The sequence below is a fragment of the Megascapheus bottae genome, chromosome 18 (genome assembly GCF_031878675.1).
Source record: "Megascapheus bottae isolate mThoBot1 chromosome 18, mThoBot2.hap1, whole genome shotgun sequence".
In the NCBI taxonomy this organism is placed as follows: Eukaryota; Metazoa; Chordata; class Mammalia; order Rodentia; family Geomyidae; genus Megascapheus; species Megascapheus bottae.
In genome coordinates, this window is record NC_143526.1 from 40,132,232 (window position 1) to 40,147,124 (window position 14,893).

The following is a 14,893-nucleotide window of genomic DNA, read 5'->3' on the forward strand; positions in this document are numbered from 1 at the left end:
CATGATTTTGAGCTTGCTAGAAAGGCACTGTACTGCTGGGCCATGCTATCAACATTTGTCATTGTGAGAGGTATTTCTAATGGCTGTCTATTAGAGGTAGCATGATATGCAGATATTCACACACAAGTGAATTTGATCTCTTGAGTAACTTAATTTACAGGTTTTTTATTATTATGATGATGACTGAGATTGAGTAGTTTCCTCTGTTTAAGACCATTTATATTTTCTTTCTTTCTTTTTTAATTTTATTTTCGGGTATAGAGGGGATACAGTTACATTCATCAAGTAGTGGGTGCGTTACTTCTTACACATTGATACCCCTTCTCATGTTTTAAGACCACTTATATTTTCTGTGTTCATAATCTTTGCTCACTTTCTAGTGGTTTCTTACCCTTTTTGTTGTTGTTTTGAAGTGCTCCTTGCACATTAGAAATCCTTTTTCTGGAGCTGGGTGTTGGTAGCTCATGCCCATAATCCTAGCTACTCAGAAGACTGAGATATGAAGATCATGCTTTGAAACCAGCCCAGGCTAGGAAAAAAAAATCCCTGAGTCTTTTTTTTTTTTTTTTTGTCAGTCCTGGGGCTTGAACTCAGGTCCTTAGCAGTGTCCTTGAGCTTTCCTCAAGGCTAGTGCTCTACCAATTGAGCGACTGCACCTCTTCCAGCTTTTTCTATGTATGTGGCACAGAAGAATCCAACAGGGCTTCATACATGCTAGTCAAGCACTCTACCACTAGGCCACAGAGCCAGCTCCCCCTCCCCCCACCTCCCCTGAGTCTTTTATTTCCAATTAATGGCTCAAAAGTCAGAAGTGGAGCTGAGGCTCAAGCAATAGAGCATCAACCTTAATTGAAAAAGCCCAGGTCCTGAGTTTAAGCTCCAATACTGGCATATACACAAATCCTTCTTCTAGATATGTTTCAAGTTAGTTTTTTTGCATTTTGTCTCTTAATGTTACTCTGGCATCTCCCATTTTGTTTGCTGTTGCTTTGCTAGTCCTGAGGGTTAAACTCAAGGCTTGGGCACTTTTGCTTGAGCTTCCTTTACTCAAGGCTAGCACTATACCACTTGGATCACAGTGCCACTTCTGGCTTTTTCTGTTTATGTGGTACTGAGGACTCGAGCCCAGGGTGCATGCTAAGCAAGCACCGTATCACTAAGCCACATTCCCAGCCCCTGACACCTCTCATTTTGAAAACTAGGTTCACTTGTCATGTGCCAAACAGTGTATTGTGTTTCACATGGTCTCTGGTAATCCTTTCAGCAGCCTTTGAACCAGCACTGTTGCACATCTGAGTGTTTGGGGCCTATACACATGATCTAATTTGCCATTGTGCCCTAGAGTTGAGGTACAGACATACTCTGGCAGTCTAAGGAATGTTCTTCCAGCCTTTTAAAGTCACACAGTATATTGTGTCTTCTCAGTCCACTCTAACAGCAAGTGAAGTTCATTTCTGCATTACCACAATAGAAAAAAGTGGGGTTACCCTTATCTTCTGAAGGAATAAAAGCAGTCACCAGATCCATTAAAAAGGCCCCTGCTGCATCATCGTTTAGTGACTGCCACACAGCCCGTTCCCTCCAGAGAACAGGCCATGAGGCTCTGCTGCTTCCTCAGTCCTTGATAAGGTGGTTAATTGGAAGAAAGTGGGGGTACATTTCTCCCAGTAAGCGGACTGCTCTCAGTGCCACAGGATGTCTTCCTCGTGTTGGAGCTTGAGCTCATGGTGGGAGCTCTCTGAGCATTTACTCACTACTGGCTGAGTCATTATTAGGGTTAATCTTTATCATCTAATATAGATCAGAAACTGTTTGCCAGCCTCCTCATCAAGTGTGTGGTCCAGCTGGAACTCATTCAGACCATTGACAACATCGTGTTCTACCCTGCGACCAGCAAAAAGGAGGATGCGGAGCACATGGTGGCTGCCCAGGTACTGACCACAGGCTTGGGCCTAGTGCAGGCCTGGGCCAGGGTGGGGCATCTCCTTTCCAGAGGAGGCTTGCTCAGAGGCTGTGCTGTGCTGTCCAGAGCCCGACTTGCTCAGATCTTTCTAGCCTTTCATTCAGGGACAGAACAGTGGTCACTTGACATAGCCACTAAGCGAACGGAAAGGAAAACTCCAAGCTTCAGGGCAAAGTCTTAAGTGGGAATGTCCATAGGCACTGGGGAACTGAGTGAGCTTCCCAGAGAAGATGTGCCTCTGTCAGCCACCACAGTGCCCACCCACTTGTCTGCCTTCAATCTCCTCCCTCTCCCCTCAGCAAGACACCCTGGAGGCCGAGATCCACATTGAGACAGAGGACCAGGGCATGTACAAGCACATGTCTTCCCAGCACCTCTTCAAGCTGCTGGACTGCTTGCAAGAATCCCATTCGTTCTCCAAGGCCTTCAACTCCAACTATGAGCAGCGGACTGTCCTATGGAGAGCAGGTAACGTGCGGCGGACAGTGTGGCTGGTGGCCTCGCTGGTCTCCATCCCAAAGCATGAAAGCCTCTGGGAGACTGGGGTATTTTTTTTCATAAATAATTTTTATTGTGATTAATAGAAGGGTTACATTATATTCACCAGATAGAAGGTGTATTACTTCACAAACATTGATACCCTTTCTCATGACATGGTCCCCATTTTCCTCCCACCCTCCCTCAAGACTGGAGTATTTTTAACATAACCCACTATATTTGTGAAATAAAGAGAATACATTGTTGGAGCCAAATACTTGGAAATACACAGACTCCACATACACAATCATACACAATAAAGGCTGTATTGATAACATAGACTTTAGCCACATATCTTGGCCAAGTATTTTGGAATAACTCTGGGCAGCTTTGATGCTAGACAGACTCATCCCAGGGCCTGGAAAGCACCTGGCAGATGGAAGATTCTCAGGAAATGTTAGGTAGAAAGGCAAATTAGAAGTTAGAGAATTTTCACCTTTCAGGTTGTGGAATTGGACATTCAGAGTTCAATGTGATATGAAAAGATGGAGAATTGAGAACCAGGCAATCATGCTTCTCCTAAGGCTTTAGAATTTCTCACTCCTTCCTAGCTCCAAAAAGAAATACATAAATCCTGAAGATATGCAGATATTTGTGTTTTTTTTTGTTTTTGTTTTTGTTTTTTTTTGCCAGTCCTGGGCTTGAGCTCAGGGCCTGAGCACTGTCCTTGGACTTTCTCAAGGCTAGAGCTCTACCACTTGAGCCTCAGCACCACTTCCGGCTTTTTTCTGTTGTATGTGGTACCGAGGAATCGAACCCGGGTCTTCATGCATGCTAGGCAAGCACTTTAACCACTAGGCCAAACTCCTGGCCCCAGATATTTGTTTTTATGAATATTTTTCCTCAAGGATGTGGAAATTCTCAGCATTTTGAACTTCATACATAAGTATTGTTCATAATTTTTGTTCATATTGTCTCTAAGTGCATTTTAAAGTACAACTAAAGATGTTTCTCTGTGGTTTTAAAATATCCCAAAGCCTTATGTCTGCTCCTAATACAATTTTGATTGTGATAGTGCTCTGGCTAGCTAATACTGTTCTAAAAACTGTTCTCATGTGCTTTGTGAGGGAGAAATCAGGTAGCTGAAATGTGGCAGAATTGTTCAAAGCTATTAAGGTTTAAGAAAATGAAACTGGAATCCTAGGAGGCTGAGATCTGAGGATCGTGGTTCAAAAGCAGCTCCAGCATGAGACTCTCATCTCCAGTTAACCACCAGAAAACAGAAAGTGGTGCTGTGGCTCAAGGAGTAAAGCAAAGGCCTTGGCTGTAAAGCTCAGGGACAGTGCCCAGGCCTAGAGTTCAAGCCCCACAACCAACCAAAAGGAAAAGATGAGGAAACTCAGGGAGTTCACAGCCAGCCAGCCAATCTACTTGGAGAAATGGGGCAGCCATACGGAGGGTGGCTCTGTAGAGGCAAGGCTGACTTCCAGCACGGCACTGAGCTGTGAGACAGCTGAGGGGGTGCACAGGGTATCCCCGCAGCCCCGCAGCAGGCAATACTTTGATGACCTTCTCATCTCTAGGCTTTAAAGGCAAATCTAAGCCCAATCTTCTCAAACAAGAAACCAGCAGCCTGGCCTGTTGTTTGAGGATCCTGTTTCGAATGTATGTGGATGAGAACCGCAGGGATTCCTGGGGTGAAATCCAGCAGCGACTTGTAACGTAAGATTGCTTTGCCATTCAATTTTGTCTGTCACATACAATGTCCATCCCATTACTGTGAATTAAAGAGTTGAAGATAAATACTGACACCCCACAAACTGTCTTCTTCCACCATTCTCTTCCTGAGGAGAAGACAGCCTCACTTGCTTCTCTGAGGACTTCCTCTGGCCCCATCCCAGACAGGCAAACTGCTCTGACTGCGGTGTCCGCAGGCTAGAGACCATTGCTGACTCTGGCTCGCACTTGGGGGCCTTGGGAGGAGGTCCTCTTCAGGGTTGCTGTCAGCTCTGACAGCCTGTCCTTCCTTCTTTCTGAGAAGGATGAATTAGAGTCACATGGATACCAGGACGTACGTGCCTCAGTGGTGCCAACACGCAGAGTCGGGGAGACAGTGAGCACCAGTGAGAAAGGCCCTGGCACAAAAGTAGGTGTTGGCCACTGCTTCTTGGGCATTGGGCATTGCTTACTTTAGTTACATTTCATTGTTTATACATTTTCACTGTTCGCAATTCATGTGTTGTATGTTGTGTTTGGTTTAATTTTGGGGATAGAACCCAGGGCCTTGAGCACTGAGCTAAACCTGTCCCAGAGCCTCCTTTTACATTGTTAAGATTTAAAACCAGTGACATGGCTATACTGGCAACCATTTACTAAGGCAGAAATCTCTTGCTCAGCTGGTGAGAGTGTATATAGTAACATGTTCTTTCTGGAAAGCAGATTATATTCAGACCTAAAAAATCTCTTTGATCAGACTCAGGAGAACTGAGATGTGGGGCTGTGGCTCCAGGGTTAGGGTGGTAGCCTTGAGCTAAAGAGCTCAGGGACAGCACCCAGACCCAGAGTTCAAGCCCCAGGACCCACAAAATAAATAAATAAATCTCTTTGACACAGTAATTCTGTTGTTAGAAAATCTACTATGTAAACCCTTCAGAAACCTGAACCCAGACTCCCACACAGACTTAATTTCTAAACAGAAGGTGATTGAACAGTATGACTATGGTAATAACTCTGATAACTCCACAATGGGTTTTTTATGTCCATTAAATGCAGAGCTTTTCAGGGCTGATGGGTGCAGCTCATTGACTGGGTACTTACCTCCTGTGTACAAGGCCCTGTAAAGAAAAGAAAAAAAAAAAACATATGCCAGAATGTCATCATATCCCCCAGAGTGATGTCTTTTCCCTTTCCATTTTGCTTCTTTCTCTTCATTATCTTACACACTTTGCAGTTGTCTTATAAGAGTGCATAACAAGGCACAGCTGAGAGAGATTCAGTTAAAGAGGATATCAGGGACTCATTTTTCTGGTTTTTGTTTTGTTTTTGACACAGGGTTTATTTTTAATCTGGGATAACATCAAACTTGATATGTAGCTCAGGCTGATCTCAAACTGTGATCCTCCTTAGTTCCCCAAATGTTGGGATTACAGGGGTGCAGCATCACACCTTGCTTAATTAAATCAAGCCCAAAAGACAATTCCTTCAGAGTCTCATGATGTTTCTCTAAAGAATATACATGTCAACTGGTTTAAAAATACTAGCTGGAGGGGCTGGGAGTTTGGCCTAGTGGTTAAAGTGCTTGCCTTGCATGCACGAAGACCCGGGTTCAATTCCTTGGTACCACATACATACAAAAAGCTGGAAGTGGTGCTGAGGCTCAAGTGGTAGAGCTCTAGCCTTGAGAAAGTCCAAGGACAGTGCTCAGGCCCTGAGCTCAAGCCCAGGACTGGCAAAAAAAAAAATACTAGCTGGAGGGCCGGGAGTTTGGCCTAGTGGTTAAAGTGCTTGCCTAGCATGCACGAAGACCCGGGTTCGATTCCTTGGTACCACATACATAGAAAAAACCCCGAAATGGTGCTGAGGCTCAAGTGGTAGAGCTCTAGCCTTGAGAAAGTCCAAGGACAGTGCTCAGGCCCTGAGCTCAAGCCCAGGACTGGCAAAAAAAAAAAAAAAAATACTAGCTGGAGCCTGGCATGGTAGCTCATGTCTGTAATCCTCACCATTTAGGAGGCTGAGATCTGAGGATCATGGTTCAAAGCCAGCCCTGGCACTAAAGTACTAAAGTCCATGAGACTCTTATCTCCAATTAACCACCAGAAAACCGGAAGTGGCACCACAGTTCAAAGGGTAGAGTGGTCATCTTGAGCTGAAGAGCTCAGGGACAGCCCCCATGCTCAGAGTTCAAGTTCTGCAACCGACAAAAAAAAATACTAGCAATTCATTGGAGGGTGAGATGACATTGATTTCCATTTTACAGCTAAAGAAACTAGGGCTCAGTTGCTTTGCCTGGGACAGTCCAGCCAGTGTTGGTACTCAGTGTAAATATTCACTACAAGTCCCAGGAGCTGTCCACTGAGTGCAGGCTGTTAATCTGTTCTCTTTCTTAATTCAGCGTGTGCAGTGAAGCCCTTGCCTATTTCATCACAGTGAATTCTGAAAGCCATCGAGAGGCCTGGACAAGTCTCCTGCTGTTACTGCTAACGAAAACCCTCAAAATCACTGATGAGAAGGTATAGACGGTGGAGCCCAGTGTCCGCTCCAGGGCAGGGACTCAGGGCTTTTCACAATTTGCAAGGATGGAACATGTCTGACATCATTGTACAAACACCACAGATAAATTGAAATAAAGGCCTTCAGATGTGGGCCTTTGCTGGAAGAACCCTAGTTGAGAAAGGCTGCAGTGTCAGCCATGTGGGTGGTTGTTGGGGACAGTTGGTTCTTAGTGTAGGAAGGGAAAGTTGAGTTGTGGAAAGCTGGTTGAAGCCTGGGAACTTGCTTTGCAAAATGAAGAAAAAAGTTTCAGGGAGATGAACATTTTTTGAAAAACTAGTGCCGAAACACTAGTATGAAAATCTAATTTTCCATCTCTGGTTCTCTCCCATCTCAAGTTCAAAGCACATGCTTCCATGTACTACCCCTACTTGTGTGAAATTATGCAGTTTGACCTGATCCCCGAGCTCCGAGCGGTGCTGCGCAAGTTCTTCCTTCGGATAGGCGTGGTGTATAAGATTTGGATTCCAGAAGAACCTTCACAGGCCCCTGCAGCCCTGTCATCTGTGTGGTAGCCTTGGCCTCGGGGAACACCCGTCATGTGGTTTCAGTCTGACTCGTCCTCGGCGCACACAGACACAAGCAGCTGCCCTCCTGTGCTCACAGAGGCCTAGATAAGAATGGCCTCTGCGCCCTGACCCCATCAGGCCCCAGCCTAGGCTCGGGGCATCCAGTTAGACGCTGCCTACCCGGGAACATAGTGGGTGGGAGTCTTTCATCTGTCATTCCGTTTGACTAATCCAACCACCAAATCTGTCACTGCAGATGTCACCTTTCCTAGCAGAGTCCCATGACTGGCTGTAAATGTGTTGTCACAGAAAGTCACTCTCCTTGAAAATAGCTGTATAGGTTCGTGTTCACTAGAGAGTACGTTAATAAAGTTTCTTGTAAGGCTAACTGCCACCTAAAATACGCTGGGTTTTTGTTGCTGTTTGAGTGTGTTAGAGAAGTTTGACTGTTTTGTCAGTTCTGCCTCAGCTGTAGATTAGTTTGGGGGAAGGTAGGGAAAGAAAGGGCTGTTTTGTCAATGTTTTGAGTGATACCTAAACTGTTTTACTAAAAGATCTCATTGAAGAGTTGAGGGTACATTTAGCAGTTAAGTTAGCTTTAAGAGCTTGCAAGGTTAAAGCAAACGTAGTGCCTCATGGCTCTGGGGGACAGGTCAGAGAAAAGCAAGCAGTGTAATAGTGACCTTCTGTGAAGTATTTGTAGATGGCATCCAGCCAGGAGTTCCAGTCCTGTCCACCACGCATGCTCACATCTCACATAGGAGGCAGTCCTTCACACCTTTTTATTTTTACCTCAGAAGAGTGACAGTGAGTGTACCCATGGTGAGTGTCACTGATTTGCACAGTCCCCCACTAGAGGGACCTCGAGAGAGGGACAGGAAGTTTGCATGAGAAGAGGTGCTTCCGTGACCTCAGTCCACAGGTCGTAAGTGGAGCTGGCCCTGCCATAGAGCAGCCGCCAGTGGTTGATGAGCAAAGAGCTGAATTAATGGGCAAGTTGAGATTCCGGGGTTTTATGTCAGGGGAGATGCAGTGCCCTGAGTTGCAGAGTGCGCAATTCTGATGCAGCTTGTGTAAATGGGCAGTCCATGAGGATGCCAAGCTCACTCACAGTGGGTGTGCAGTCTCTCGAGCATTGGGTGTGGAAGCTTCTCTGTCCTGAGTCTGAGGAGCACACACTGTATTCTTTGCTCACCTAAGAAAATTGCATCGACACGGAAATGGCTTGTACTGATGTCAACTCTGTGCCTTAGCAGATAGTAGTTTGGAAACCTACCTATAAAATTAGACATGTTTTTTTCTTTGTAAGAAGATTCCTGGTGCTTTTGCTTACTAAAAGACTGACTTTTTTCTTTAACAGCCTGAGAAATGCTTGATTTTGGCTGACAGTACTGTTTCTCTTTACCCAAAAGTATTTGTCTACCAAAGGAGAAAAATAGGTTTTCTACTTAGTTTATATAGATTACAAGAGGCTATCTAATTTGGCAGGGTGGACTGAGGGAGAATATTGTACTGAGCTTGGGAGCAGAATTGCTTTCCTTGTCCTATCACAGGTGTGGGAGGGGACCACACATGCCTGTTCTCTCACTGAGCTCATGGTACTCGCAGCCACCTCCCAGGGCATTGGTGGTTTTTCCTTCCCTAGGAATATCCACCATGGCATTCTCTGCCTGTCTTGAAGAGTAGGGAAATGTGTCCATGTATCTTATTATTGCAGACATTCAGGCTGGAATTCCTTTTTAATCTTGTCTTATAAAAGATATACTTTCAGAATGAGGCATATGAGTTGTACCCACAGGGCACCTTTTAAAAACTGGTAGTAAGACCCTTCAGGATAATTTTTGTTTAGTGGGCAGAGACAAAGAGGAGATCCCTTGCCTGTAGTGATAGGCCATTCAGCCTGAATCCTTCAAATTCATTCTTCCAATACTGAAGTGGGCCAGGATGCTGTTTGGGTGCTCCAGGTCTGGGGGCAAGAGGGACTGCAGAATGAAGCATTTTCCAAGGTCTGACTTCTCAAGATGCTTTAATGTGGATTATATGTGCTGGGTTTTTGTTTAAGAAACTGTTGATTTGGGCAGTTTGGCCTTCATTGTCTGCTAGGAAAATCACCAGCTTTGGCATCTTAACAACAAACAGTGGATGTGAAGGTTTATTTCTATTTTGCACCTTTAGTCAAATACATCTTTTCCTGTATTCCTCATGTACAACCAAAGAACAAACATTGTGAAAACTGTATATCTGGAAATACAACCTTTTCCTCTGACAGGTAACTTTTGTATGAAATGCAGAAAAAAAAAAATCCCAAACAACTGAACATGATGTTGTTGCTCTTGTGTGATTCAGGATATCCATGTAGTTGTCTGCCATTACCAAAACCACCCCTGAGATGCACCGTCTCCCCTCCATTCATGTTTGTTGTTTAGATACACAGGGATTAGATCTGGAATTTGAGAAAAGCTGGGACCCACTCAGCTCTGTTTAACGGTTTGTATTAGGGCAGATGTAGCTTGCACTTATGGGAAACCTGCTTTTCCTAATAGCAGCTTTGCAGTGTGAGAATCAAAGAAACCAAAGCTGGATATTTTAAAAAATGAATCTATCTGGAATCCTTGCCCTCAAACAAAAAGTGACACTCATCAAAGGTGTAGTTCTTCGGTGTTCTAATTTTTTAAAATTTTTATCTACATATTTGTGTCAAATATTTATGTGCAAAATGTTACGTTTTAACCTTAAAATGTCTAAAGTGTAGTTAATAGCTATTTTGGTTTAATCTATACACAATGATTAAGTGCATTTAATATTGTTAATTTAATGAAAAGCATTCCTTGCCTAGTGGATGTATACATTTTTGAAAGAATAAAGCAGAATTATATAGTAAGAAATGCTATGTAAAGTTTTCTATGTAAAAATATTATGTATAATACTGTTAAAATATCCCATGCTTTGATCAGGTGGTAAATCAATAAAATTGTAAAAAGTAAATATGATTTTAATGTAGTAATTTAAAATATTTATCAAGCCATAAGTTTAGATTACTTTAAATTTCTTCTAGTGGTAGATCTAAGTTTCCTGTTGGCAGTGAAACTTGACCACTGTATTTAATAAATATAATTACTAATGGGAGACTGTTAATTGTGGGTCTTCTTTTTATTTCCCCATTGTTTATAGGGCTTGAACTCAGGTTCTAGGGACTATCCCTGCTCTCTCTTACTCATGCCTAGGACTCTACCACTTTGAACCACAGCACCACTTCTAGTTTCTTGTGGTTGAGATTCAAGTCTCATGAATTCTCTTGCCCATTCTGACTTAGAACAGTGGTCCTCATATCTCAGCCTCCTGAGTAGCTAGGATTTACAGGTGTGAGGCATCAGTGCCTGGCCATTTTTATAAATCTCCCTCAATGAAAGTTGGGGAAGGAAAACTCAGTCATGACCAGATTCTTACATATCTCTGAACCAGTCCCCGTGGCATTAGTAATAAATTTGGCTTTGGTTCACAAGAGGACAGAAGAGATCTCTCCTGGCACAGAGGATGAGGTGATGGGGCAGATGGGCTGCAGGGCCAGCTGGGCACTATCACTGGTGAGGTGGTTCCAAGGTGTTCTCATATTGTTTGCATAGGAAACAACCAGGCTGGGATTTGTGTTTCAGGATTTTGAAACCATTCTTTTGGAAATACTTCCTGAAGAATTAAACTACACACCGCTGAACTGCTGGACTATATCCTCTCTGTAGTGCCAGTCTTTAAGTTCCATGGGATTTCTACAATAGGTAGTCTTCCCCTCGGAGAAGGCTGTCAGAGCCTTTTCTTTCAGAGCACAGCTATGCTCTTCAACCAACCAGATACTCAGTTCTGCCATTTGGCAGTTTCTGTGGACAATCCTTGTCCCAAGAAGGGTGAAAGTGGCCATTGGTATCTTTGTGGGAAGAGGCCGAGATGCTTCTAAACAGCCCCATGACATGGAATTTCCCAGGCCCCAAGGGTCATGGTACTCAGACTGAGGAACTCTGAATTAAGTCACTTCCTTCTCCTGACAAGGCTCCATCAGCCTGGTCAACGGTCCCAAAGGCTTTAAATAGTTGCACTTGGGAGTTGCCATTTTAGAGAGCAGGTTATGAATACAATGCATATTGACCGACATTCCCACCCCATTTCTTCCCTCACCTATGTTTGAAATAAATACTTCCTGTCTGTTTTATTAGGGAGCATATACTGGGATTACTGGAAAGGAAGGGCCAAATCAATCTTGTTTACAGCTGCTACTTAACCGCTGTGGTCGTGCTCAGTGTAATCTCAGTACTTGAAAGAGTGAGGTAAGGGATTCTCAAGTTCCAGACCACCTGGGCTAAGATGTTATACAAATGCTGTCCAGGAATCCGTGGTGTTACAGCTGAAGATACAAAAACACAGAATAGTCTCAAGGCAAAATTTCTGTGCAGAATGGTACATGATTGACAGAGCCAATCCCTCTTTATCCCTTAATGCAACAGGCCCTGCCCCTTGGCTCTAATTGGGTGAGCTCAAGTTCACAATCTAGCTCATGATTGGCTAGCTTCAAGATAGGTAAAAAAATTTTTTTAAATAGGATGTCTTGACAGAACAGGAACAGGCTGTAACTGAAACTTCATGAGAAGAGAACAGGATGTCTTAGGCAGAATAGAAAAATTCTCAAAATCCACAGAAATCAACACACTGACCCACTTTGATAGAAAAGATACTTTTCTCCAATACTTCACTGGATACCATCCACAAATACTTCATGGAGAGCCACTCATCGCTGCTACACTGCTTGCTTTCCTGACTTGGCTCCCCACCAAGTTACTAAAACAAAGCTCTAAGAACCCTGTGGGATTCCCAGCCCAGTAAAGCTCTGGAGCTCATTGCCTAGCACAGCAGTTCCCCTTCCAGCCCCACATTCCCACAAGTCTGATTCTCCCAACAGCCTTATCCATGGAGGAATCTCACTGTTAGAAATGGCTTGGACTTTTGGGGTGTCCCGTAAGAATTAAAGTTGCCCGGTGAAAAAGTGTACCAGTGGAGCTCAATGGACACTGATGAAAGTGAACTAAACAACCCATGGGTGGAGAGAATGAGGGAACAGAAGATACTGTACAGATGAAATATACTCAGCTAGGAATGTGGCTTAGTGGTAGAGTGCTTGCCTAGCATGATTGAAGCCCTGGGTTTGAGTCCTCAGTGCCACATATAGAAGAAAAAGCCAAAAGCAGTGCTATGGCTCAAGTGGTAGAGCACTAGCCTGGAATACAGAAAGGCTCATGGACAGTGCCTAGGCCCTGAGTTCAAGCCCTAAGACCAGCAAACACACACACACACACACAAAACATACTCATTAGCTGACTCATGTAATTATAATCCCTCTGAAACCACCTCTTAATAACAATAAAATAAATTAATAAAAAAGGGCACCAACTGCCAGGTGGCTCACGCCTGTAATCCTAGCTACTCAGGAGGCTGAGATCTGAGGATCAAGGTTCAGCCCAGCACAAAAGGACCTGAGAGTCTTATCTCCAATTAACTCCTAGAAAATGGGAAGTGGGGCTTGGCTCAAGGGTAAGCAGTAGCCTTGAGCCTTGACAATGCCAGGTGCAGGGGTAGGGTAGTAGCCTTAAGCTGAAGGGTTCAGGGACAGTACCCAGGCTGAGTGCAAGCCCCATGACCCACAAAAAAGGGGGGGCACCAACTTAAAAGGAATTTAGGTAAACTGCTGCAGAAGGATGTACCAGCAGCCCCAAATCTGGCAAGCACACAGTAAGCAGATTGGTCCCTTTTTACCTCCAACCCAGCAGGCCTGCCCCTCTGCTTGAAGTGGCTGGGCTTAGGTTCCAATCTGCAGGGCAAGAATTAATAGTACGTAACTAAAATTCAAGGAAGATTTTTTTTTTTGCCAGTCCTGGGCCTTGAACTTAGGGCTTGAGTACTGTCCTTGGGCTCTTGGGCTTTCTCAAGGCTAGAGCTCTACTACTTGAGCTGCAGCACCATTTCTGGCTTTTTTCTACGTATGTGGTACCAAGGAATCAAACCCGGGTCTTCATGCATGCTAGGCAAGCACTCTACCACTAGGCCAAACTCCCAGCCCCACAAGGAAGATTTTTTGTTTTGTTTTGTTTTTTGTTTGCTGGGCCTGGGCCAAAAGGGCCTGGTCACTATCCTTAAGGCTCTTTGTGCCCAGGCTAGTGCTCCCACTTGAGCCACAGCACCACAAGTAGTTTTTTCTGAGCAGTTTATTGGAAATAAGAGTCTCACTGACTTTTCTGCCCTAGCAGGCTTCAGACCGTGATCTTCAGGTCTCAGTCAGCCTCCTGAGTAGCCAGGATTAAGGTGTGAGCCACCAATGTCCAGCTTCAAGGAGCTTTTAATAGGATGTCTTAAAGTGGAGTAGGAAAAGGATATGATGAAAATGTAATCAACCAGAGCTAGGCCACTGGGCCAAAGCAGGAACTTTTCAGAAAAATAATTTTCACAAGACAGACAAAGAGGAAGCAATATACTTTGGCAGAAGAGCCATTTTTCTCACATCACACCAGGGCTGTTCATGATGTGCTGAAGACCAGACCAGACAGGGTAGGAAATAAGAATCACTGTTCCCTGAGAGTACTAAAATCATTTGCTGGGTGAAAGTGGCTCATACCTGTAATCCTCATTTCCTAGGAAGCTGAGATATGAGGATCACAGTTTGAAGCCAGCTGGTAGGAAAGTACATGAGACTCCCATCTTCAATTCCCAGGAAAAAAATCTGAAAATGGAGCTCAAGTGGTAGAACACCAGCCTCGATCCTATAAATATATACATACATGTAATATAGTTTATATGCTTATGTCAATACAGTCTAGATTATATTATGGTATATACTGTGTAAATATCTATATACACATTCTGCTAGAATGGGCCAAGCACTGGGCTACATCACCTGGCCCCCATTTGCTTCTCTGGCTCAACCTAGGCCCCGCCTAGCTGCAGCCTGCCATCCTGACCTTTAGGCCCCGCCTAGCTGCAGCCTGCCATCCTGACCTTTAGGCCCCGCCTAGCTGCAGCCTGCCATCCTGACCTTTAGGCCCCGCCTAGCTGCAGCCTGCCATCCTGACCTTTAGGCCCCACCTAGCTGCAGCCTGCCATCCTGACCTTTAGGCAGCTGTCTCCTCACTGAAAACTCAACATCGTGAGGGCGGGGATGGCCTCCCTGCTCACCGGCTTACTCCCCAAGTCTCTGCCTGGCAGAGCTGAACTTTGATCCGTTCTTTCGTGCTGGTCGTGGGGTTTGAACCCGGGGCCGGGTGCTGTCCCTGAGCTTTTTTTTTCAGGGCTGGAGCACTACCACCTGGGCCACAGCTCTACTTGCGGGGTGACTAACTGGAGCTGAGCGTCTCCCGGCTGGCTCTGAACTGGGGATGCGCGGACCTCAGACTCCAGACTTGGAGTTCTTCTTTGTTTCTCTTCTACCCGTAAGACAGAAGGTCAGTGAGGGACGGGAAGTCTCCCCGGGCAGCGAAGCTGAGTTCCGTCCAGGGTAGCACTCAGGCCGCCGGCAGGCCGGCTGGAAACCCCGGGCTGAGACGTCTGTTAGAGAAGTCAAAGGGCAAACTCCCTTATGACGTAAGCGCAGAGCGGTCTAGTTCCGATTGGTTCTTAGAGCGTGGGCGGGGCCGGGGCATCC

The 14,893-nt window shown here is 45.0% G+C and overlaps 1 protein-coding gene across 3 annotated transcripts in view; it reads left to right on the top strand.

Moving 5' to 3' along the window:
- Arfgef2 (ARF guanine nucleotide exchange factor 2) overlaps positions 1–7,619 on the top strand; it is a 73,182-nt gene extending 65,563 nt beyond the window's left edge. For 2 of the 3 annotated variants that reach the window (XM_090352495.1, XM_090352496.1), the window contains exons 35-39: positions 1,801–1,931; positions 2,263–2,431; positions 4,024–4,162; positions 6,552–6,669; positions 7,048–7,619. In XM_090352495.1, the coding sequence (XP_090208621.1) occupies positions 1,801–1,931; positions 2,263–2,431; positions 4,024–4,162; positions 6,552–6,669; positions 7,048–7,224 (734 nt within the window). In that variant the 3' untranslated portion in view covers positions 7,225–7,619. Of the gene's footprint in view, positions 1–1,800; positions 1,932–2,262; positions 2,432–4,023; positions 4,336–6,551; positions 6,670–7,047 lie in introns of those variants that run through there. The other variant, XM_090352494.1, reaches the window with a different exon arrangement.
- Positions 7,620–14,893: the final 7,274 nt, after the last annotated feature.